Source organism: Oryx dammah, unplaced genomic scaffold (genome assembly GCF_014754425.2).
Source record: "Oryx dammah isolate SB20612 unplaced genomic scaffold, SCBI_Odam_1.1 HiC_scaffold_11229, whole genome shotgun sequence".
NCBI classification, from domain to species: Eukaryota; Metazoa; Chordata; class Mammalia; order Artiodactyla; family Bovidae; genus Oryx; species Oryx dammah.
The window spans coordinates 6,095,667-6,118,698 of NW_024080622.1; the positions used below are offsets into that span (position 1 = coordinate 6,095,667).

Here is a 23,032-nt window from a genome sequence, read left to right on the forward strand (position 1 = left end):
CTTCTTAGGCTCATGATTCTTCAAAGAGTGTGTGCTATCTAGGGTCTCATTGTGCTGTAGCAGTAGGGCCTCTCAACTTTCAATGGTTGGTTTTTAGTACTTTTTAATCAGTTAAATGTTTGTTTCACTGAGAAGAGGGGTCTGCCAAGCTCCTCCTGCAGTCTTACTGAAGGTGATACCTACTGACATTTTGGCTGCTTAGGAGAGAAAAGGCTTCAGCTCACAGAGGGAGATCCTGCCATTCTGTTTCTTCTTCCTCCCCAGAGGGGCCAGAGTCCACCCTCCCTTCACCCCTTACTTACAATGAAGACCACCAATACCACAACTCAGGTCTCTGCCCTTCTGCAGAGTAGCAGGAATAAGAGGGCAGAGAAAGCCCCTGACTTTGGTCACACAGAGGGCTTGGTGTTGGCCTGACTCAGAGGGTACCCAGGGAAAGATGACTTCCATGAGGCAAGTGGTTACTCCTAGGAAAGGGTTTAAAAGGGAGTGACCAGAAGGGACAGGGGTGTCACTGGGTTTCCCCACACAAGGGGACAGGGCGAGGAAACAGGTGGCTGAATTAGAGGCTCAAAGCCAGGGCCCTCTTCTGTATATAAATGATCCCTCAGTGATACTCATGAATGGGTTTTTACTTCCTCTCCTCTTTCTTCCAAAGACATTCTCTTCCTCAGCCTAGCCCTTTGAGATGAAATGGTTTATTTAATTCAGAGACCAAATGTACAAGCCAAGGTCAGCAGGTCTGTCCAACTCAGAACCAGGAAGTCTGTCCCACACACCCAGCCTTTCTTGGTCCTAATCCCCTCGGAGGGCTCTTTGCCAGGAGTCCCCTCACTGCCCCAGGGACACCACTGGCTCAGGGGACCGTATTGTAGACCTTGTAGTTGTCCTCCTGGGTGACGTGCAGCTTCCAGGGGAAGAGACGCTTCTGGGAGGGGAGACCTCGGGCCCGCTTCACCATGAGCCTCACGTCCTCATCCGACAACAGCCGAACCAGGTCCCCCTCAGCATCCCGGTAGTTGAGGGCGATGTCCTCTCTCTGGAACTCCCGCCTGGATAGGAGAGATCGGGGTTTGGGAAAGGTCCAGCAGCCTTTAGGCCTAGGTGTGGGAGCAGGGAGAGGGGATGGAGCGAGATTTAGGGCCAGGATCTAAGAATTGGAAGAGGTCAGAGACGGACACTGGTTCTATCATCCGAGTGGCCCAATCTCCCATTGTACAGATGGGGAAACTGAGACCTCCAGGGGAAACTGGGACTTTCACAATAAATTCGTGGAACAGCTTGAAATGTCTTATAGTGTGCAGAAGACTTAAGAACTGTCATGGGGAAGAGAAGTGGGTTTTATTGAGCACAGAGTAGAGGAGGATAAAGCCTCTGAGACAGCCCTGTGTGTGGCCACAAAGAACTCATGAAGGACTGGAAGTGTCTGATCTGGGTACAGGCAGACGGGTGAACAGCCATTCAAACTTTCCACTGGTAAATCTGACAAAATGGGTCAGAAGCTCTATCTGACTTGCAAACACCTTGATCCCCAAATCTCACTTCTAGAAAATCATCCTAAGGAAATAATCAGGCAAGACATCAAATAGGCGAATCACAGCACTATTCACAGTAGTATAGTAAAAAAGTGGAAGATAACTTAAATGCCAACAAAAGGAGATAGCTGCTTTATGGTGCAGCCACAGAACAATGCTCTGAAGCCAACTAAATGATAAAATTATGGGGAGTGGGGTGCAGGTGGGGTGTGAGCTGAAGAAATATGAATGCATGTCAGATAATGAGAGGAGTAAAAATGAGGCGATTTCACTTCTTTATGCTTTTCCATGACTTCTGACATTCTTTTTAAAAAATAATGAATAGATATTACTTTTACAGTCAGGAATATAACAATGCCATTTCCCTTCTGTAACGCAACTGTTCATAACTGGGTCTTGGGAGGTGGTGGTTCCCTGATGGAGGAGGGTTCAAGTCCAAGGTTTTGACTTAGAAAAACTTCAGCAAACCCAGGCCCACAAACCGCAAGCCCCTTTACCTCTCTGCAGCACCCCTCCCCCCTCATCGCTAATGTGGTGAGCTGATACCCAGCCTGCAGGGCTGGGCTGTGGATAAAACAAAAAGGTGAAATAGACACAAAACGCCCAGTCCTTGAATGTGCTGTGTTCCTCCCTCTGTTCTCTGCTGCAGGGTGTCTGATGCCCCTCAAAACTCCCACCCTAGCCCCTCACCTCATGAGCTCCAGCAAGTCCTTGAAGAGAGGGGTGCTGCTGAGGTCCTCCTCCACTGCAATGTCCCTAAGGAGAGAGTGGGCAGGAGTAAGGAGGCAGCCGGCCAGGAGGGGGACAAGGGAACGAGGCTGGCCAGGTCACACTGGACCTTGACGTCTTGTGACGGGGTATGACTTATCTGGAGGATGGTGGGAGCCACTTCGGGTTTTCAGGTGTGTGTGTTTGGTCGGGGGACATGTGATCCGGTTTGGGTCTTGGAGCCCAAGGGTAGGGTGGGGTTGGGGAGGGCCAGGGAGGCTGGACAGATCCCTCCCTCCCAGCGGGCCACCAACTTGATGGTGCTGATCGTGTCCTCGTAGTAGTAGCAGCGTAGCCAGTTGGTGGGGTCTTCCTCCTCTGGGAAGTCCTTGAGGATCTTCACAAAGGACACTGGGAAGATGCCTGTGGTTCCCCGGACAGTGCCCTGAGGGAAGAAAGAAGACACTGCCCTGTGGGTGCCGGGAGAGGCAGCAGGGCCATGTCTCGGGGTCCTGCCCGTTTATAATGATGGGGAAAGGCAGACAAGGTCTGGGTCCCCTTATGCAGAAGAAAGAGAAAAAGTGGGCAAGGTCACCAAGCTGTTCACCCCAAGACATCCATTTTTGAACAAGTCAAGACCTGAATTTATCTGGAAACCTGCTTTCATCTCATTCATTTATTCACTCACTCAGTCATTCACTTGGCTACTTATTGAGTGCCAGCTAAGGGGTAGGCTCTGGGTACTCAGAAGAGTGGAAATCTCTGCCCTCCCCCCTGGAGCTTCCACTGTGCTCCAGACAAGGCACAGGTAACCAGGTGAACTTTACGAGCAGTCATATGGTGGTAGGTGTCCAGGAGGAAAACGGGATGGGGAGGGAGAGGGGTTAGAGTCGGGGCCCATTCATTCATTCATCCATCCATGGACACCACCTGCTCTAGACCAAACAACCAGAATTCTCCCTCCAGCCAGGCCTCTCTGCTAAATCCAGCCAAGACCTAGCCATCGCTGTGCTTTGTCCCCCTGTTCTCTTAATCTTCATAACCCTATGGAAGACATACTGTTCCAGCCTCTTTTACAGACATATAAACTGAGGCTGAGGTAGTTCCCTTGCCCTTCCCCTAACCCTCCCATCCATCTGAAGCCAGAAGTCAGTTAGCATACTGACCCACAGAACCTTCTAGAAAACAAGAAGTCAACAAACATTTCCTGTTTCTGGAGAATGACCCAGCAATACCCTTCAGCTGTCAGAGCTCATGAGTACCTGAGACAGAGCTGCGGGACTGGGGTAAAAATCAAACCAAGTTGTGAGATGAACAGTTGGCCCATACTCCTCTCCAGCCCCTGGGTGCCAGGGACCGTCCCCTTCCCTCAGTGGTTCCCGGACCCCTGGCAGCTGGCCCTGCCTCGGGACCTGTTCCATAAGCTCCTTCACACACTGCTTCAGGAGCCCTGAGAAAAGGGAATCTTTCATAACAAGAGGACTTAATCCAAAAGGCTGCACGAGGCCAGGACTTCCCACTCGGTGATACCCGCTCCATCTTCAGTTGTGCTCTGAGCCTCTGTAAGGACCATGCTTGCTGCTGGCAGGGACAAAGCATGGCCAAGATGCCACACACCCAGGCCCTATATGGGCCGAGCCCTGAACAGCTGCGTCTCCTTCAACCCTTCCCAGAAACCTATGAAGAAACAGCCAGGGTTATCTCCATTTACGGGAGAGGAAATCATGCGGTTGAGTAAGTTTCCCAAAGTCACAAAGCTAGCTAAAAACAGCTAGGATGTGACGTCAGACGCTGGAGTTCAAGTGAGTCTCCCACCTCACTTTCACCCCTGAGTGGTGAGTAACTTTACCCAATTACAAACAGCACATCTCCACTGGGCGTGATTCTGCCTTCTGGGGCCAGAGGTCTGGGGACACACTTGACTGCTGCAGCTGGAGGGGTGCTACTGGCATCTAACAGATGGATGCCAAGGTCACCATTAAACACCCCACAGTGCACAGGGGTGCACCCCAACAGAGAACTGCCTGCTCCCACGTGTCAGAGTGAACAGGCTGAGAGACCCTGTTACAGAACAAGAAATGAAACTCAGAGGGTTAACTGACTTTCTAATGTGACCACTGATGGGGTCGGAGGCAAGTGTAGGTGCCAGAATCTTCTGCTTCAGTCACACACACAATATTTCCTCAGGCTTCCCCGAGCTACACCTTTGGACAGCATTTTTTCCCTGGGGCCGTCTCAGATCCTTCCTCTTTCTCTGATCTCTCACAGAATCAAAACGACTTCACCTCTAACTTACCTGCAACCTCACTTCCTCCTCATCTTCAGTCTCACCTCCATGCTCACCTCCAAACTTACCTCCAGCCAGTCTTTATTGATCCGACTGAGAAGGAAGATCACATCTCCAACTTTGAAATTCAGCTCATGTTTGCTGTTCCCAGTGAAATCAAACAGGGCCTGGGAGAAGAAAATGGTAAGGAAGGAGGGAGGAAACAGTCACCAAGTTCCCACTACAGTGCTTTACATTCTCCAGTGTCGCATTTAACAGATGGGGAACCCGAGGCTCAGGGAGGGTGAGTGACTTTCTGATGCTCCACTCTATTTGTTAGGGAGAAGCCAGGTTTAGAACCCAGGTCTCCCTGACTCCAGAGCAGGTGCTCTTTCCAAGCCTGGGGGCATGAGCAAGAGAGGGAAGGGTTCAAACTCCCCAGACTTGGTAACTTCCTCATCTCCCAGGCCTCACTGGGGACTCCTGTACCCCCATAGTCCCCAGGGCATTGACCACATTGGTTTTGAAATGCCCATGTTTAAGAGTGTGTCCCTGGGGAGCAGTGAACCCCTTGAGGACAGGGCCTGGTCTAAGTCACCTCTGAAGCTCTGGTACCCAAGGCGGGGCTGAGCTTGCTGAATGAATGCTGGCTGGCTGGTACCCTCTGCCTCTGTGTGCTCATCACAGGCCCTCCCCTGTTCTGGCTGGGGGTTCTGAGGTGTCTGAGGCTGAGGCTGTGGGCCTTTCCCTCCCCTCCCCGCCTGCCCTGTACCTAACCCCCACCCTAGGCACATAGTGGGCACCAGCAGGACAGGCTCAGGGGCTGGAGATGGAGCCAGGCTGCTGCCCAGTGGTGAGGTGGGAGGGTACCTCTGCTCGTGGAGCTGCCATGCGGTCAATGCCAGCAGCTTGTGGGGACTCGCTTTTTCTGTGGAGAGAGAAGAGAGGCTTGTTATCCCTCCTGCTTCTGTGCCCAGAGTAGGGCCTCAGCAGAGGAGTTAAAGATGCAGCTACAATTGCTTCTCTGTGCCAGCATGCTACCCCCAGCTCTCATTGCCCTGGAGGAGGGACTGCACCCCACTCTGTGGACCAGAAAGCAGAGGCTCAGATAAACATTTGCTTAGGGCCGTAGCTTGCCAACTCTTTCCCGTTACTCCCCACACTCAACCCCTAATCTTCCGGCTGAGGAAATGGGCTTCAGAAAGTGCTGAGCTCCACTCCAGGACCTAGGGCTGCTGTGGGGCACAGCTGGAATTCAGGCCACACCTGCCTGGGTGCCTGTGGGAAATGGCCAGGCACGACTTGGAGAGGACACTCGGAGACACTGGCCGGAACAGAGGGAGGAGCTGGATGGGCAGGTGGGGCTCAGAAGCCTTGTCCTGGGATTCTTAGCAGCAGCAGCTCTATTTCATCGGCTTGAATTTTCAGTGATTTATTTCCCCCCCTGCTTAGAAGGGGCCAGAGGGAGCTGTGGGCCCTTTAGAATAAGGGAGTGAGCAGCAGCGTCCCCTGGTGGCCAGTATGATACACCAGGAGCCACAGCCGGCCCCATGGAACTAAAACTAACCAGGGACAAGGCGTCCCAGGCGATGATGGGAAGAATGTTTGCAGACAGGACCATTCCTCCTCCCTTCCCCACTCTCCCCACCCCAAGCACCCAATGCCCTCGGGCCATCGCCAGTGGTTACCATGGCAACAAGCTCTTCCCGTCACAGCCCCTGTCCTCTGGCCCGACGTGTCACACATCAAAACGCACCCACTTTCTGTCCGTCCAGGCCTACGCTTGATTTTCCAAGCTTACCTAACAACCCAAACCACCCTGGAGGGCTCAGACAAGAGAACCAGTTTCTATGCCTTTCCTTCTTTCAGGGGATAAAGTGCCTTCGCGGCAGGGGCCTCCCAGGACAGCCCACCCGGTCAGCAGCAGGTGGCCCAGGGCTGTTGGGAGCACGGGGCCCATCACTTACACTCTCCGAGTGCGCGGGCGGAGCCGCCGGAGCGCCTGAGGCACCTGCTCAGCGTCGTAGGACGACTGGTAGAAGAAGATGCGAACGTCCTCGTCCATCAGCACCCAGATGGGCAGGCTGAGGAGGTGCTGCGTTTGCAGAGAAGGCAGGACAGGTCGGGGGTCAGCAGTCTTGGCATCCCAACCCCGTAGCTCCATCCCCACTCCCCCTCGCCACACACACTATTCCCTGGCCATTAATGCATTCTCTGCGTGATAAAGAAACAAGATATATTTTGAAATTTCAACAGGGTGAATGAAACATGTCACAAGATCTACCCCCAGGTTCAAGGTCAGGAGGGACCAGCTAACTTGAGAAGAGCTCCTTTGGAAAAGACCCACAGGCCTCCAGACACAACAGACGACATGATGTTGTGGTGACTGTTCAGGTGCTGCCCTGAGTGCCACACCGTGTGACCTCGCTCCCTCTCACAATAAGCTGAGAGTGAGGGTCAGAGAGGTGAAGGGACCTGCCCAGGGTCGCACAGCCTAGTGAGCAACAGAGCTGGTCACCCAGAGCCATCTGTCACCGAAGCTCATCCCTTAGGTCAGAATGAGACAATGGTGGGGGAAGTACCTCCCAGATAAACCCCATTAACAACACTTGGTGATATTGCCACCTAAATGTTGCTTCCTGATACTGTATGTCGTATTATAGGATCAGAGTGGGAAAGTGCCCAGTGGGCAGAGCTTGGAAGTGGTAGGGTTGAGACTGATTATCTGGTGCTGGTTGCAACACCCGTGATGCAATGACCCTCAAGCTGTGAAGATGCAGAGCACCCAGAACCCGGCGGGGTCATCCCTCCAAGCTGTCCACTGCACAGGTCCCCAGGAGCACTGCAGTTGGCTTTGGGTGCTACAGTTCCAGAGGCACCCAGAGCCCCCCGCCCCAGAAAACCCCCTGGGGATGGCAGGGTGGAGGGAGGCCGGGAACTCCATCCCAGAGGGACTGCAAACTCAGAGCCTAGAAAAGGCACAGTTGTTCTATGGGGAGGATGGGAGAGGGCAGCCCAGAGATGAGCACAAGGGCACAGATAGAGCCAGGCTGTGCCTGGGACAGAATCTGCCACTCATCTAGGTGACCTTGGGCAAGGATGCCTCTGTGTGTTCATTAATACAATGGGGGTGAGGGTACCTCCCTTGTAGGACTGTGGAAGGACTAAAAAAGTGAATTCGTGCAAAACACTTGGAACAGGCATCTAGCAAAGGCCCCATCCAAGCTGAATGTTATCATTGTTTCTATTACTTTTATTCCAACACAGTACAGTGGATAAGAGCAAAATCCTGGAGTCACAGAAATATGTGTTCAAACCCCATGCTACTTACTAAATGCTCTGTGACACCAAGGGAATGACTCTACATCTCTGTGCCTCCATTTCCCCACTTTAAAATAGGAATAAGAGTACTGAACTCACAGGTTATTGAGAGAATTAAATAAGCCATTTATCCAACAAATGCATGGATATATCAAGAGCCTCCTAGTTGTACTCCACCTGGTTCCAGGCAATTGTCGTTATCACATGAACCCTATTCTTAATGAGGACAGATGTGAGACCAGTGAGTAGAAGTCACAGGAAGCCGGGCTTTTCTAATAGCTGTCCAACAATGGATGAGCAGCCTGGGTCAGGGAGAGTGGTAATGAGCTCCCTCCCGTCTCTGAATGTTTCAAGCCCAGGGTGGGGTTACCATAGCACTGATTGACCTCGTGGCTTCAGGGGACCCACTCAGACACAGACAGCTGGAGATGAGATTCTCCAGGCTGCTGGTTGCCAAGACCAGGTGAAGAGTGAAGAGCTCCAGCTCCACACCGCTCCCAGCTCCAGCTCCTTCCAGCCCTGCTGGAGACTGGAGGAGCCAGCCACCCTGAAGGAGCAGCTGTCACAGCGCCCCCTGGAGGGGAGATGCCACCAGTGCTGGAGCCCAGGTGCCTTCCTACCCTACCTGTTCTCCGCCCAGAGCCCAGGATTCCTACAGCCGCTGGGGAGGGCAAATCAGCCACCTGCTCCCTTCCGCTTCCCCCTCCGCACTCCTGCCCCCTCACTCCATTAGGAGTCATGTTGTCTCACATTCTGGAGGCAGGTTCACAGTTTACAAAGCACTTTTCTGTCCTTTTCTCAACATCAGTGCCCTCCCATGAAACCAGAAAGTTGGGGGCACCACCTCATTTCATAGGCAAGAAAACTGAGACCTGGACAGGATGAACAATTAACCCTAAATCACCCAGGGAATGACAGAGCAAAGACCAAAGAGACTCCTAGCTCAGCGCTCTTTTCCCGTAAGAGTAGGAGAGGAAGGGGTGATCTCACTGTCTCTGAAGATGCCTCTCGGCTCTGAAGAGGGCTGCCTTCTCCAGTTTCCTAAGGTTGCCATCAAGCCATGTCTTGTATACCTCTAGTAATGGGATGCTCACTACCCTAGTAACGCTATCCATTTCTTGCACAACTTTAATTGGTGTAAGGCTTTCCTAACCAGCCTTGGGTCTGTCTGTAAGATGCTCCTTCCTCTGTGGTCCCATCTCCTGAGGACGCAGACAGTTTACAGGTTGGGGAATACATAAGGGCATCTGTCCAAGGCCCATGGATGCCACTAAAATCCAGCCTGTGTCCTGTTCATATGTAAGTGCTATGTGAGAAAGCTCGGGCCCTGGTTTGCCATGCCCCTGTTATACAGGCCGTTCTTCATCTGTCTGTATTCCCATGAGACAGTGGGGACCTCGGGGCAGGCATTGGATCTTATTCTTCTCCTCTGTACCAGGAGGCTCAGCACAGCCATTAGTCAGTTCAAGGTATAGCTTCCTGAATCTTCTCCACTGCTCCTGCCCCATCCCCCGGAACCCTGAGAACATGTCCTGTTTCTCTCTCCAGGCCTGGCCTTTCAGAATTGAAGATAAGGGCCATCAGAGCAGGAGAACCAGCCCCAGTTCCCAAAGCCACTCTCAAGGATGGCACCTGGGCCCCTCCCTGTGCTCAGCACCCTGTCCCCTTCCAGGAGCCACATGGCCTAGCCCCGCCTTACCTTCATGTAGGCGTTGAGGGCAGGTATTCGCATCTCGGCGATCTCCTGTTTCACACCCACATAGACTTTGGCTGAGGAAACACAAAGAGCTGTAGAGCTGTCCCGAGAATCTGGTCCAACAGCATTGTCTCCAGGCCCGGAGGTGCCCACCAGAGGCAGGAGCCCTTCCTGCTAGCTCAGTGCTCCTCCGGCTCATCGGCCCACGGTGCTCTGGGGCCACCATCCAATGTGCATTCTCTGTTGTACTATCGTCAGCTGATACTTTTCTTGTTTTAACTGTTTATCTATTGCCTTTTCCTGCACACGCACACACACACACACACACACACACACACACACACACACAAACACGATTCTTAGTTCCAAGAGAACAGGATCTTTGCATTGCTCACAGCTACAGTCTCATCACCTGGAACAGTGGTCCTCAAGTCTGGCTGTGCATTCATGTCACCCAAGGAGTGTGTAAAATCTCACTGCATGGGACTCCCCCAGAAGAATTTAAACCAGAATCTCTGGGGGTGGAACACGGGCATCAAGAATCTTTTAACCTCAAGGTACTTCCACTATGCCACCCAGGTTAAAGAGCCATGTGTAGAACAAGGGCCAAACCAGTAAATATTCGAGGAGTGGATGGGTGACTCCTTCCTCGAAAGCAAGACAAAGTGTTTATGGGGAAAGGGAAACTGATGATGCTGATCAAAGACAAATGTCCTCTCTGGGAACTTCAGGGAGCTCTGAATCACCCACTCAGAGAGCCCCCAAGAAGGCAAATGTGAGATAGGTCTGGCTCCTGCTGGTCACTGCCCAGGAGGCACACTGGTGTCTGGGAGTGGCAGGAAGGCAGCATCTGAGGCCTGGGGTAGTGAGAAACTGGGGGGTTAGTAGCAAGTAAAGGGCAACTAAAGTCATACGCATGCAGGTCAAATTGCCTGTGCGCGGCAGCAGAGAAGAGGAAGGGAGGGGAGTGAGAAGACAAAAGTGAGGACGACGGGTGCCCACCTTCTCAGGAGCACCAGAGGAGGCGACTCTGTAAGGAGATGGAGGAGCCACGGGAGACAGGAAGGGAACTGGGAGAGGCTGGCACCACAGAGGTTTGGAGAGAGCATCCCAGAGGAAGAAGTGGGATGAGGAAGGTGAGGCCTGAGTTGTACCCATGGATCAGAGTTAATGCGTCATGGGCCACTGTCCCCAGAGGAACTCACAGAGCAGGAAGAGCTGAAACCCGGCTGGTGGGTTGAGCAGAGGATGGAAGATGAGAAGGTGAGACAGCAAGTCAAGATTTATTGTGGAAGGAAGAAAAGATCTTTGAAGGCCCTTGGGGCTCACAGAGGCTTCTGGCCAGAATGCTCACTTAGGATACGTTTTTGCTTAAAGATGAAAGAGAACCAAGCCCACCCGTAGTGAAGCTTGGCAGACAGTCAGTAGATGAAGGGGAAGGTGAATCTACAGGGGTCTCGAGGGACAAGCTGTCAGGGAGGAGAGGTCAACTGAGAGCAGGAGGGACCCTCCTCCCTGCCGCCCAGAGATGGGGAAGGGGTAGGGTGACGGAACAAGTGAGTTTCCTCCCTGGGGCTGGCTGCTGGGAACCTCAGGCACTGGCTGAGGCAGAGAGGAACCCCAGCTGGAGGCGGGGTTTGAAGCTTGAAGAAGGGAAGGTCAGGGAGTATTTTGCAGCCTGTGGGGTGGGGCAGGCACAGCCAAGACCACCCCGTGAACCCTACACCCCACTCAGGCAAGGTTCTCTCCTGCTGGGCTCACGAAGGCTGGCCTTAAGAAGCTGAGAAGTTTGCATCTTTCCAAGGTGCGTGTTAGGACCGAGTAGGTATGGAAGGCCAGGAGGCAGAGGGTGAGAGGCCCGTCCAAAAGCAGTAGTGGGTGCGCCCCAGGGTGTCCCAGAAGGGCAGGAAAAGAGGAGCACCCACAGGGGACTGAGGAGTTACAGGGTAGTTCCCCTCCAGCGGCTGGAAGATGAGTTTGTGTTTAACGTGGGGAACACAGGGATCCCTGTCTCCAGGAGGAGAGGCCGGGGCTGATGCGCTCAAACCTGGTGGTGGATGGCTAAAGCAGGGCAGCTGTGCAGGTCATAGAGCACAGGAGGTCCAGGGCTCGGGGGTCAAGGGTTCTGAGGCCGGAGAGCTAGAGGTGGCAGCCTGTGACTGGCAGGAGGGGGCCATGGATTAAATAGTTTTCACTAAAATAGAACAGTTTATGCTAAAACAGAAGCACCGAACAGCACCCACAGAGCTGGGAGGAGAGGCGAGCCGGCGGGCTCCAACCTGGGGCAGCCAGTCGCTGCCTACCTGGGAGCGTGGGGAGGATACAGGTGAAGGGGCTGGTCTTGCTCTCCCGCCCGAAGCGCTCCTCCAGCTTGCTCTGCAAGGCGTAGAACTGGCGGTAGCGGCGGTAGATGAGGTACTTGGACCCCCCTTTCGTCTTCACCTCGATGACAAAAACCTAAGGACAAAAACCACAGGCTGAGCTAGCAAGCCAGGGATTGGGGTTTTGCAGACAGGGGGCGGGGGGAGGGGTGGCCTCACAGGCCAGAGGTAGAGGACAGTGGAGGTCCAGAGGCCCTAGAGTTAGATAATAATTTCTCGACCTCAGTATCACTTTGGGGGTGAGGTATTTCCCTGTCGTGGGCACTGCATGACATGAACCAGAATCCCTGGATGCCACGCAGTAGATGCCCCACCCCAGGTTGTGGTCAAAGAATCTGTCTCCAGATATTTACTGCAAAGTGTCTTCTGGAGGGTAGAATTGCCCTGGTGAGAACCACCAGGATAGAACTTAGGAGAGGAAAGCATTGGAGGCTCAGAGGTCAGAGGGTGAGGGTGCAGGGGTCTCTCTTACAAAGTGGCTGGTGAAGCCTCTCTTCTCCTCAATGTCAGCGATGTTGGCTGAGATGGCAATGTCGTCAGGAAGCTGGTCGAAGTCGCTGAGGGAGGTGGGAGGAGAAGAAGTGCTGGTTATCATTCTGAAGTATTGAGGGGCTGGTAGGTGCAAGGCCCTGTGCCAAGTGAACCCATGTACCCAGCATTCTCTGTTCAACACCCTTCACCTGCCAGGCTGTGACACAGACCAGGCGTCTGGAGTCAGAGCCGCATGTCAACAACCATACTAGAATCTAGCAAATCGCTTTGGGGCTGCCTTATTCATTCAGGAACAGAGCATCAAGCACCCCTGCCTATCACACCCTGTTCTGGGCCCTGGGTCACCTACTTCCCAGAGAGGATGGCTCATTATACCCAGGTTGGGAAAATCCTCACAGAGGAGGTAGCATTTGAGCCAGGTCTAGAAGGATGAATAGAAGTCCACTGTGTAGGACCAGAGCAGGGGAATGCCTGCCCTTCTTCCTGGTAGAGTGAATGCAGGTGCTAAAGCTCTGAGGACCAAGTCTATTGTGGTTGGAGTCTGCTGTGAGTGTGATCAGAGTCTGAATAGGCAGATGAGGCAGGTTGAGGAGGGTCTCCAGCGCAGAGCTAAGGAATTTTGTAAGCAACAGGGAGCCATGGACAGCTTCAGAAGAAAGCGAAAACACAACAGGGTTCTGGCTTTAGGAGGCCAACTCGGGCAGCTGCGTGGAGAGAAAAAGGAGGGCAGAGACTGGGGGACGGAGTACCACTGGGAGGCTCTGAAGTGGTCCAGCTGAGAGATGAGGTGGGCCTGAGCCAGACAGTGGGGATGAGAAGAGAAGACAGACATGAGGGAGACCTGATAACAGACGCTGTGCCGTTTTTGTGCCCTCTGCTTCTTCCTAACTAATCAAGCTCCAGTTCTTTTCTCGGTGACAAAGCCTAGCCCCAAGGTGATCAATCACAGTTGGCCTGAGCCAAACAGAATAATCCCATTGCTATTTCCCAGACCCACTTGCAGCGAGGAGCAGCCATGTGACCTGTTCTGACCAAAAAGGCCTAAGAGGAAATCTGCTGTAGGAGCCTCTGGGAGAGGGTTTGCTTCAAGATCCAGAGAGATGGACAAAGCTAGGAGGGTCTCCTCCTCTTTCCCCAGCTGGCTGCCTGGAAAGCAGATGTGACATCTGGACTTGCAGCAGCTACATTGCATTCATGAGGCAAAAACGTGAGAATGATCACAGGAATCTCTGGGACTCTGGTCCTGAAGTCACTGAGCGGCAGAACCAGTTGTGGCCTACCTCTGAACTTCTCATTATGTGAAAGCATAAACCTCTCTTTGTTTCAGCCACTATCAGTTCCTCTGTTCTCTACAGCCTTCAGCATTTCCAACAGACACACTGCTAATTTGTGAGTCATTCCAGAGTTACAACCAGCAGGGTTTGGGGACTGTTTGGATACAGAGGTGAAAGAAAGGGCAGTGTCAAGAGTGACACCCACATATTACCCGTACAGGATGGGTGGAAGGGGAGCAGGGTTGATGGACACATTGTGGGACGTGCTAATCTGAGAGGCCCCTGGGGCACCCAGGTCATGGTCCTGCAAAAGTTGGTGTGTGGCTCTGGAGTCCTTCAGGGAGTGTGGTTGAAAGGGGTCCCAGCTGGAGTGGGAGTGGTAAGAACCTTCTGCCCTGTGACTAGTGGTTAAAACCCCCAGGGAAGAACAATCCGTGAGCAGAGGAGGGGACTGAGAGGGACAGATGGAGAAAGAGAAAAAGGAACACCAAGGCAAGGGGGGAGGAGCAACTAGGGGTCACCCAGGCCAGCCACTTGTAGACAGATGAGGAAACTAGAAGCCATCAGCAATCGTGTTCCTGTTGCGGCAGTTGGGAAACAGGGTGGGAGTGGGGGGCAGGGCTGCCTGAACCTCAGAGCCGGCAGGGACCAGTCCCAGCCCCTGCTGGGCCCCCCACGTGACCTGGGCTGCAGGGATCTAGCTCGGGACTCCGGAGGCTGGCACAGGAGGTGACTCAGGCGGTGGGCAGGCCCAGGAAATCCCCCCCACTGCCAGGCAAGCAGTCTCCCCACTCACTTTCCACACAGGGTCCTGTGGCAACAAACACCCTTGGGAGAAGCTTCCTCGGCCACTTTCTCCCCTGAGACGGTGAATCTCCCGACTATTTCACCTTCAGCAGGAGGCTGGTGGAGCAGGAAGGAACTGGAGGGGCAGCAACGGCCCTTTGCAGGGAAACAGGTAATGGTAACTACAGCTGACGATGTCCTAAGCGCACGGAGCTCTGGGGGCCCTTCTAAGACAGTGTCACCTTTTTCCAGACTGAGGCACAGAGGTTAACAAACTTGTCCCAAAAACTGAAAAACTGGGATTTGGCTCCAGAATTTTGTTCCCAGTCACTGCTACACTGGCCCTGGTTTGAAGCTCCCAACAGCTGGCTGTGTTAAACTGAGATAAATCCCAGCCTCTCACAGCGTCAGTGTCCCATCTAAAATAATAACAACAGTAATAATATTGTTAGCAGCTACTGTAACTCACACATTGTCCTAAGAACTCTAGGATGTGGCCTCTGCCTTCCTGGGTTTCATGGTTGATTGGAGGAGTTGGATAAATAATTACATGATTTCAGTAATCATAGAAGCTGTGAAGGAAAAGTCCACAGTGTTTCAAGCTACAGCAGGAGCCCAGCCATTACTATAGTCCCTCGAAGAATCAGTAGTGCAACAGGCAAGAAAGCTCGCCAAGCCGACACTCTAAGACGGGGGTGAAGTTATCAGAGGGAGAAGCAAGGATGCTGTACCTACAAGGAGGGCAAGGTGTGCTCAGACTGAGGATGACCAGGGAGGGCTTCCCAGAAGAAGTGGCACCAGGTAAAGAGGAGTTGACCCAGGACAACAGGCAAGAGAAAGAGTGGGTGCAGAGGCCTCAACTATGCAAGAAGGGGCAAGTTACAAAGGATGAGGCCAGAGAGACCAGCAGAGCCTGCTCATGAAGGGCGCTTGTGCCCCGCCTTGGGGTGGTGGGGCGAGGAAGCGTTATGTTGGGAGACCTGTGTGTCTCAGAGGGGAGGGTACAGGTGAAAGATGAAGATCTGAATTCTCGCTCTGACGTTGCCAAGGTCAGCAGACTTGGGAAGACTCCTCTCTGAACTCTGACCCCTCCGCCACTCTGAGACAGGGCCCAAGGAGGTATTTATATCCCAGGAGGGTTTGGAGGTCACATCTGTAACAAGCGTAGCTGGAAAAGCCCCACAGGAGCAGGGACCCTGCTCACTGCTATATCCCTAGTGCCCAGGACAGCACTGGCACATAGTAGGTGCTCAGGGAGGTGCAAGCCCACTCCCTGTGTCTGTTTTACAGCAAGTCCACTGTGGGCTGACACTGTGGCTCAGCGGTAAAGAATTCACCTGCAGTGTAGGAGACTTGAAGGAGACAAGGGAGACGTGGGTTAGATCCCTGGGTTGGGAAGATCCCCTGGAGGAGGAAATGGCAACCTACTCCAGCATGCTTGCCTGACATCCCATGGACAGAGAAGCCTGACGGACTACAGTCCTTGGGGTGGCAAAGAGTCGGACACGACTTAGCAACTAAACAACAACAAAAGCAACCACTGTGGGCCACATGGGAACAGCTTGGCTGCCTGCAGGGCGGGGCCAGGGAGCTGAACCAAGAAGTTGTTGCACCAGGCAAAAGCAGGGGTGCAAAAAAATGGGCAGCAAGTCCCCCTAGAAGAGTTGCCCCCTGGAGACCTCAGCCAGAACCCCTCTGAACTGAAGTCCACTCAGGGCCCATAGATTGATATTGTTCATGAAAAGTCCATTTGGGAGGCCTGGACAGGAGGGGCTGGGTGACGGGTGGAAAAACCCTGGGGAAGCAGCTAGTTCAGGGTTCCTGCCTCCTACACACAGTAGGCGCTCAAAACATGCTTGTGGAAAGTGCACTCAATGCCCCGACAGCAGTCCTTTCCACCTTCAGATGCCTCAGGCCTTTGAAAGTCCTGCTACCGGAAATCTGCTGCCCTCCCATTACATCCTCCACTTCGGCCTCAGGCATCCAGACCTCACGTTTAAATAGGCATCCAGACCTCACGTTTAAATAGGCATCTGGGTGGAGGGAGACTGAAAGATCCCAGGCATGGCTCCGTAGCCCCATGAAAGAGGGGGGAAGGGCGCCCTTCCTCCATAAAGGGGCAAGCACAGCTTCTAGGGGGCCAGGACTAGGAGGGAGGGGTCGGCTCTGGGCATCATCTCTCTGACCTACGTGCCCTGAGAAACAGGAGGTGCCACCAGCCTCAAACAGCAGGTATTTCCTGAAGGTTCAGGTTTACATGCCAGGCCCAGTCTCCACTGAGGACTTGGGGGCTGGAGGAGCTGGAATCTGTGGGGGGACCTGAGGACATAGGGCTTGGCTCCTGCCTTCCTGAACCTCACCCCAGCCCTCAGCAACACCCTCTGTGGCTCCTGAAGACCATTTTTTTTCTTTTTTTGGCTGTGAGATCTTAGATCTCTGAGCAGAGATCAAACCCATACACCCTGCAGTGGAAGTACAGAGTCTTAACCACTGAACTGCTAGGAAGATCCCTGGAAGGGCATTCCTGAATCACCCTCCAAGCATTTGCATTTGATACCCCTCCTGCAACACAGAGGTGTGTGTGTGTGCACGCACATACCTTCCTTCTGACATTTGACATTCAGGAATTCCATCGCGGCCCCCACTTCTAGCTGCAGAGTCCACCAGGGGCCCTCTGCTGCCCACTTTGGCCAGACCAGCCTGACCCATCCCCAGTGACCCTCTGAGCCACTTCCATGCTTTTACCACTCTTTCTGATGTCATCTGTGGCTCTGATCCAGAAAGGCAGGAACCAAGCCCTATGTCCTCAGGTCCCCTCACAGCTCAGAGCACAGGCTGACCTACCAAAGAAACTCAGAGACTGACTCCTGAGAAACGAGGCGAGGCCCTGGCAAGGCTATGCTCAGAGCCCCAGCCTTGCCACTCATTCCATGTGACCCTGAGTGAATATTTTATTCTCCTTGGGGCTCAGTTTTCTCACCCATACAATGACAGGATTGGTCCAGAATGATCTTAAGACATTTTCCAGCTCAAAGATCCATCCATCCATCTGTTATTCATTCGTTCACTCACTCACTCAGCAGCATTTACTAAGCACTTAGTACTGGCATTGTTAAAATCCTGGGATATTTGCTGTTCACTTGCTAAGTCATGTCGACTCTTTGCGACCCCATGGACTGCAGCACAACAGACTTCCCTGTCCTCCACTATCTCCCAGAGTTTGCTCAAGTTCATGTCCATTGAGTCGGTGATGCTACGAACCATCTCATCCTCTGCCACTCCTTTCTTCTCCTGCCCTTGATCTTTCCCAGCATCAGAGGCTTTTCCAATCAGTTGGCTCTTCACATTAGATGGCCAAAGTAGTGGATTCTGCTTCAGCATCAGTCCTTCCAGTGAATATTCAGGGTTGATTTCTTCTAGGATTGACTGTTTTGATCTCCTTGCTGTCCAAGGGACTCCCAAGAGTCTTCCAAGCACCACAATGAAAAAGCATCAATTCTTCGGCACTCAGCACTTTTTACGGCCCAGCTCTTACATCTGTGCATGACTACTGAAAAAACCATAGCTTTGACTAGATGGACCTGGGATATAGCAATGATCAAAAGAGATAAATATCCTATGGGACTTCCTTTTAACTGCAGAGCCAGCGACAAAGAAAACAGATGAGTGCATATAGACTATTGTGCCAGAGAAGTAAGGACTACACAGAAGAAGGAAACAGGGCAAGTGTTTGGAGGGGGCTGTTGAGGAAGGTTTCTTGAAGGAGTTGACATTTGAGCCAAGCCCTGGAAAACAGCCAGATTCTGTGCCTCCATCTGAACAGAAGATGAAAACCCATTACTGAATAGTGTGGAGTAGCGAGGCCCAGCCTGGGCCCCAGACACCTGAGTTCCTGTCCAGACTCCACCACCCACTTCTGCATGACCCTGGGAAAGTCACTCCCCCTCTGAGCCTCAGTGTCCTCATCCGTGCCTGAGGGAAGTGAGCCACTACTAGGGGTTTCCTTTAAAAAGTTCTCAGAGGCTGTATTTCTGAGTATTTGGGGTCTGACTCAACTCCAACCTCTCAACTTTTGACATTGATAAGCGGCTGCAGGAGGGTGGGCCTCTGCCCTGCAAGGCCTGCCGGGAACAGTGAGGATCCCCGGGCGGGCAGCGCCCCTGCACTCACCTCTCAGCCCGAAGCTGCTGTGCCCTGGCCATGGCTGTCAGTCCAGGGCAGGGGTGGCGGAGGGTCTCACGACCGGGCCCAGGCCGAGGTCACCTCTCACTTCCCTCCAGCTAGCCTCGTCTCGGCTGTGGTCCCAGGAGTCCCCAGGAGCTGCCTCTGGGGAGGCCCCCAGCCAAGCCTCTTTCAGCTCTAGAAGAGGCTCCTCCTCCAGGCCCTCTGGGGCTGGCCTGTGGCCCATACTTCCTCTTCCTCACTTTGCAGATGTACCACAACTGGGGAAGTACACACTCTCTGACGCTGGGTGTGTGGGGTACACTGATTGAGGTGGAGGGGCACTGGGGACTTCCTCGATGTCAGTTCTTGGTGCCAGATCTTGGCTGGGTATCAGAGACCTGCTCTCCATCAGAGACTGGGCCTCAGTGCTGACTCAGCCACCAAAGGGGGCTTACATCCTTGGGGAGTTACTTCACATACACTGACTCATCACACCCAGCCTGCACCCCCTCACTGTTGAGACTTTACCCAACCTATTCCCTAGGCTGGGAGTGCGGGCCTCCACCTCACCTTCCTTCCCAAAGTCCTCTCTCAGATGCCACCTCTTCCAGGAAGCCTTCCTGGTACCCCCGACAAAGTTAGTGCTCACAGGCACTTGTGTCATATTAGAATGTGAGGGTTGGTTTATTCTTCTCTATTCCCCCTTTCCTGGAATTCTGGTCTGCACTTCTCTCATGCCTAGATCCCCAAGCCTACTTGAGCCTGGCACAGCCATTTCTCCCTACAGGGCTGCCAACCAGAGTGAGCATCACATTACAAATCTGAGCACACTCTTCCCTGATTAAACTTTAACTGCTTCACCTGCACTAGGAGAAAGTCCAAACTTCTAGTCCTGTCTGCCTCCAAAGTTCTGAATAACCTACTGGCTTCCCTAGCCCCCTCTCCTGGGCTGTTTCCTTCCCACACTGGCCTCTAGTCCATTTCTAGAATGTTCCAAGATGTCTTCCCCTTTTAGCCTTCATGCAGGCTGTTTCTGCTGGAATGCTCTTCCCTGTCTCCTTTAGGGCTCATCTTGGAAGTCGCGTCTTCCAGGAGACCTTCCAGGAATCTGAACTCTAAATATGTCACCCTCTCTCTGCTATTCTCTTTCAGATCCCTGTACTTTTGCTTTAGAGCATTGAGAACTATCGTAACTCCATATTTGTTTGTATTTTTATATGTCTGACAACTGTCTTCCCAGCGAGTGCAGTGCCTAGCATGTTGCAAGTGCTCACCCAATATTCAGGGAATTAACATGATTTTCTGGCCCCTCTAACTTGTATGGCTATAGAATTCTGAAGGGAGCTCTCCCAAGAGAGCCACACACACTTGTCACACACACACAAACATACACACACGCACACACACACACACACACACTCACAATCACTCATGCATCATAGATGCAAAGTAGAAAGCAGCAGTAAGAGGATATGGATGATGGGGAAGATGTGCCTTCTGGCATCACAGAATGGGCCCTTCTGGCCCTCTGTCCCAAACCCAAGCTGAATTAGGACCCACAGGACTGGGACGAGGCTCTGTAGGGACAGAGCCAGCCTGGTGGAGCCTGGAACCAGGATCTCCCACTGTAGTCCTTTTGTTGTTTCCCAGACACAGAGACTGGGGATAAGAGTCATTCTAGGATCCCAAGGGCTGTCTGGCTTACAAATGAAGGGCAGCTGGAAGCCTCAAGCCCTTCCTGTGAACCTCATCCCCACTCTAGCCAGCCACCTCAAGGGACCTTCTGCCCCAAATAGAGTTCAGGGCAGAGCCCAAATCCCCAGGAGACAATATGCTCTGGGCCCAGCACTACAGCCCTGACCCACTGAGGATCTGCCTCCCTTCCTGCAGCCTGGCCAGGGTCAAGGGCTCTTCAGAAACCAAGATTCTTTATGGACTCCTTGGGAAGCAGGAACAACATTGGAGGACAGAAGAGAAGGCAAGAAAGGAGAAAAATGGAGGGATGTACCCAATCAACTATTTATCAAACAGGGCATTTGGAATACAGAGATAAACATGGCAGGGTGAACACAAGTTAAAATTTCCCATCCTACTCCAGGCATATAAAAGCTGTGAGACAATATATTTTTAAGTATTTTAAACATATCAAGTCCAGCTCAAAAGCAAGAAAGTCTAATTTTCAGATTCTAAGAGAAGGGAACCTATACCAGTGAGAGGCACCCCACACCCAGTGGGAAAACCAGGGGTAGAAATGGGCTCATAGGGCTAAGATCTTAATGCCTAATCGGGGACTGAAAGTGTGAAAGTGTTAGTCACTCAGTCATGTCCGACTCTTTGTGACCCCATGGACTATAGCCTGCCAGGCTCCTCTGGCCATGAAATTCTCCAAGCAAAAATCCTGGAGTGGGTTGCCATTCGCTTCTCCAGGAGTTTTTCCTGACTCAGGCATCAAACCCAGCTCTGCATTGCAGGCAGATTCTTTATTGTCTGAGCCATCAGGGACTAGCCACCAGTCTGAGACTAGGTTCAGGCTCTAAGTCCTGCTCTGCTGGCAGGAAATCAAATCTGCACTCCCAGTTTGAAGCTGGGTGTCAGAACTGATTAAAGGAATAGAACATCTCCGCTATCAGCCTGGGATCACTGCAGGAGTTGAGATGCTCTCCCAGGACATGGGCAAAATGAGAGATGCATATACAAGACCAGAGCCTCAAACCTAAAATGTGCACTGGTGTCAGACCCAGATCTAAGCTACCCACGCAGTAGAGATATCCCAAGGTGAAGTATTAACATCAAAATACTTTGGATGCCATGAGCTTGCAAGGCAATAACAGAACTTCCCTGTAGACTCATAGACCAAAATTGCAAATTGTGGAAAGAACCTCTCCACTATGAAAAATAGCTTATAGACTCAGCGTACCAGAGAATTCACACCCAAAGAACTAGAAATAATACAGATAATGACTCTGTCCCGGTCATGGTGACTCAGGGTTCCCTATCTGGAGGATGAAACTAAACGAGCAGTAACAGGACAGGGTTACGTGTGGCAGGCGTCTGTGAGTTCCAAGAGGTGCAAGCACCTAGCTGTGGCTGGGGACCAGGAGGACGCTGGCCTGCAGCTGGTCAGGAAAAACAGAAGTGACAACGATTTTAGCAAGAAAGTATGACCCAGCACTGGCATGTGATTGTATCATCATATGTGCTTAGTTGAAAACATATATATAAACATGTTTATAAACATACATGAGTTTGTGTAGACAAGTGTGAGGGTATTTATATTGTATATATTAAGAATATGCAATGTACAGTAGTGACATTGTAAGTTTGAGAGGATATATTTATTTATTATTGAAGCATAATTTATTTACAATATTGTGCTAGTTTCTGGTATAGAAAGTGATCCAGATATATTATATATATATATGTAAATATCCATATATATGTATTCTTTTTCAGGCTTTTTCCACTATAGATTATTACAAGGTATTGAATACAGTTTTCTGGTGGCTCAGACAGTAAAGCGTCTGCCTACAGGGCGGGAGACCTGGGTTTGATCCCTGGGTCAGGAAGATCCTCTGGAGAAGGAAATGGCAGCCCACTCCAGTACTCTTGCCTGGAAAATCCCATGGACAGAGGAGTGTAGTATGCTACAGTCCATGGGATTGCAAAGAGTCGGACACGACTGAGCGACTTTACTTTCACTTCCTGTGTTGTACAGTAGGTCCTTGTTCTTGATCTGATTTATATACAGTAGTGTGGAAAATTCTGAAAGAGATGGGAATACCAGACCACCTGATCTGCCTCTTGAAAAACCTGTATGCAGGTCAGGAAGCAACAGTTAGAACTGGACATGGAACAACAGACTGGTTTCAAATAGGAAAAGGAGTACGTCAAGGCTGTATATTGTCACCCTGCTTATTTAACTTCTATGCAGAGTACATCATGAGAAATGCTGGGCTGGAAGAAGCACAAGCTGGAATCAAGATTGCCAGGAGAAATATCAATAAGCTCAGATATGCAGATGACACCACCCTTATGGCAGAAAGTGAAGAGGAACTAAAAAGCCTCTTGATGAAAGTCAAAGAGGAGAGTGAAAAAGTTGGCTTAAAGCTCAACATTCAGAAAACGAAGATCATGGCACCTGGTCCCATCACCTCATGGGAAATAGATGGGGAAACAGTGGAAACAGTGTCAGACTTTATTTTATCCAAAATCACTGCAGATGGTGACTGCAGCCATGAAATTGAAAGATGCTTACTCCTTGGAAGAAAAGTTATGACTGACCTAGATAGTATATTCAAAAGCAGAGACATTACTTTGCCAACTAAGGTCCGTCTAGTCAAGGCTATGGTTTTTCCTGTGGTCATGTATGGATGTGAGAATTGGACTGTGAAGAAAGCTGAGCACCAAAG

At 51.9% G+C, this 23,032-nt stretch overlaps 1 protein-coding gene across 1 annotated transcript; it reads right to left on the reverse strand.

Moving 5' to 3' along the window:
- Positions 1–680: 680 nt before the first annotated feature.
- LOC120861194 (neutrophil cytosol factor 4) lies at positions 681–18,827 on the reverse strand. The gene is made up of 10 exons (XM_040236848.1): positions 18,630–18,827; positions 12,380–12,464; positions 11,830–11,983; positions 9,530–9,600; positions 6,477–6,604; positions 5,380–5,437; positions 4,599–4,697; positions 2,558–2,688; positions 2,226–2,291; positions 681–1,052 (listed from the first exon to the last, which is right to left on the reverse strand). Exons 1-10 carry the CDS (start codon positions 18,659–18,661, stop codon positions 857–859), a joined length of 1,020 nt encoding a protein of 339 aa, XP_040092782.1. The 5' UTR covers positions 18,662–18,827; the 3' UTR covers positions 681–856.
- Between the last annotated feature and the right edge of the window lie 4,205 nt (positions 18,828–23,032).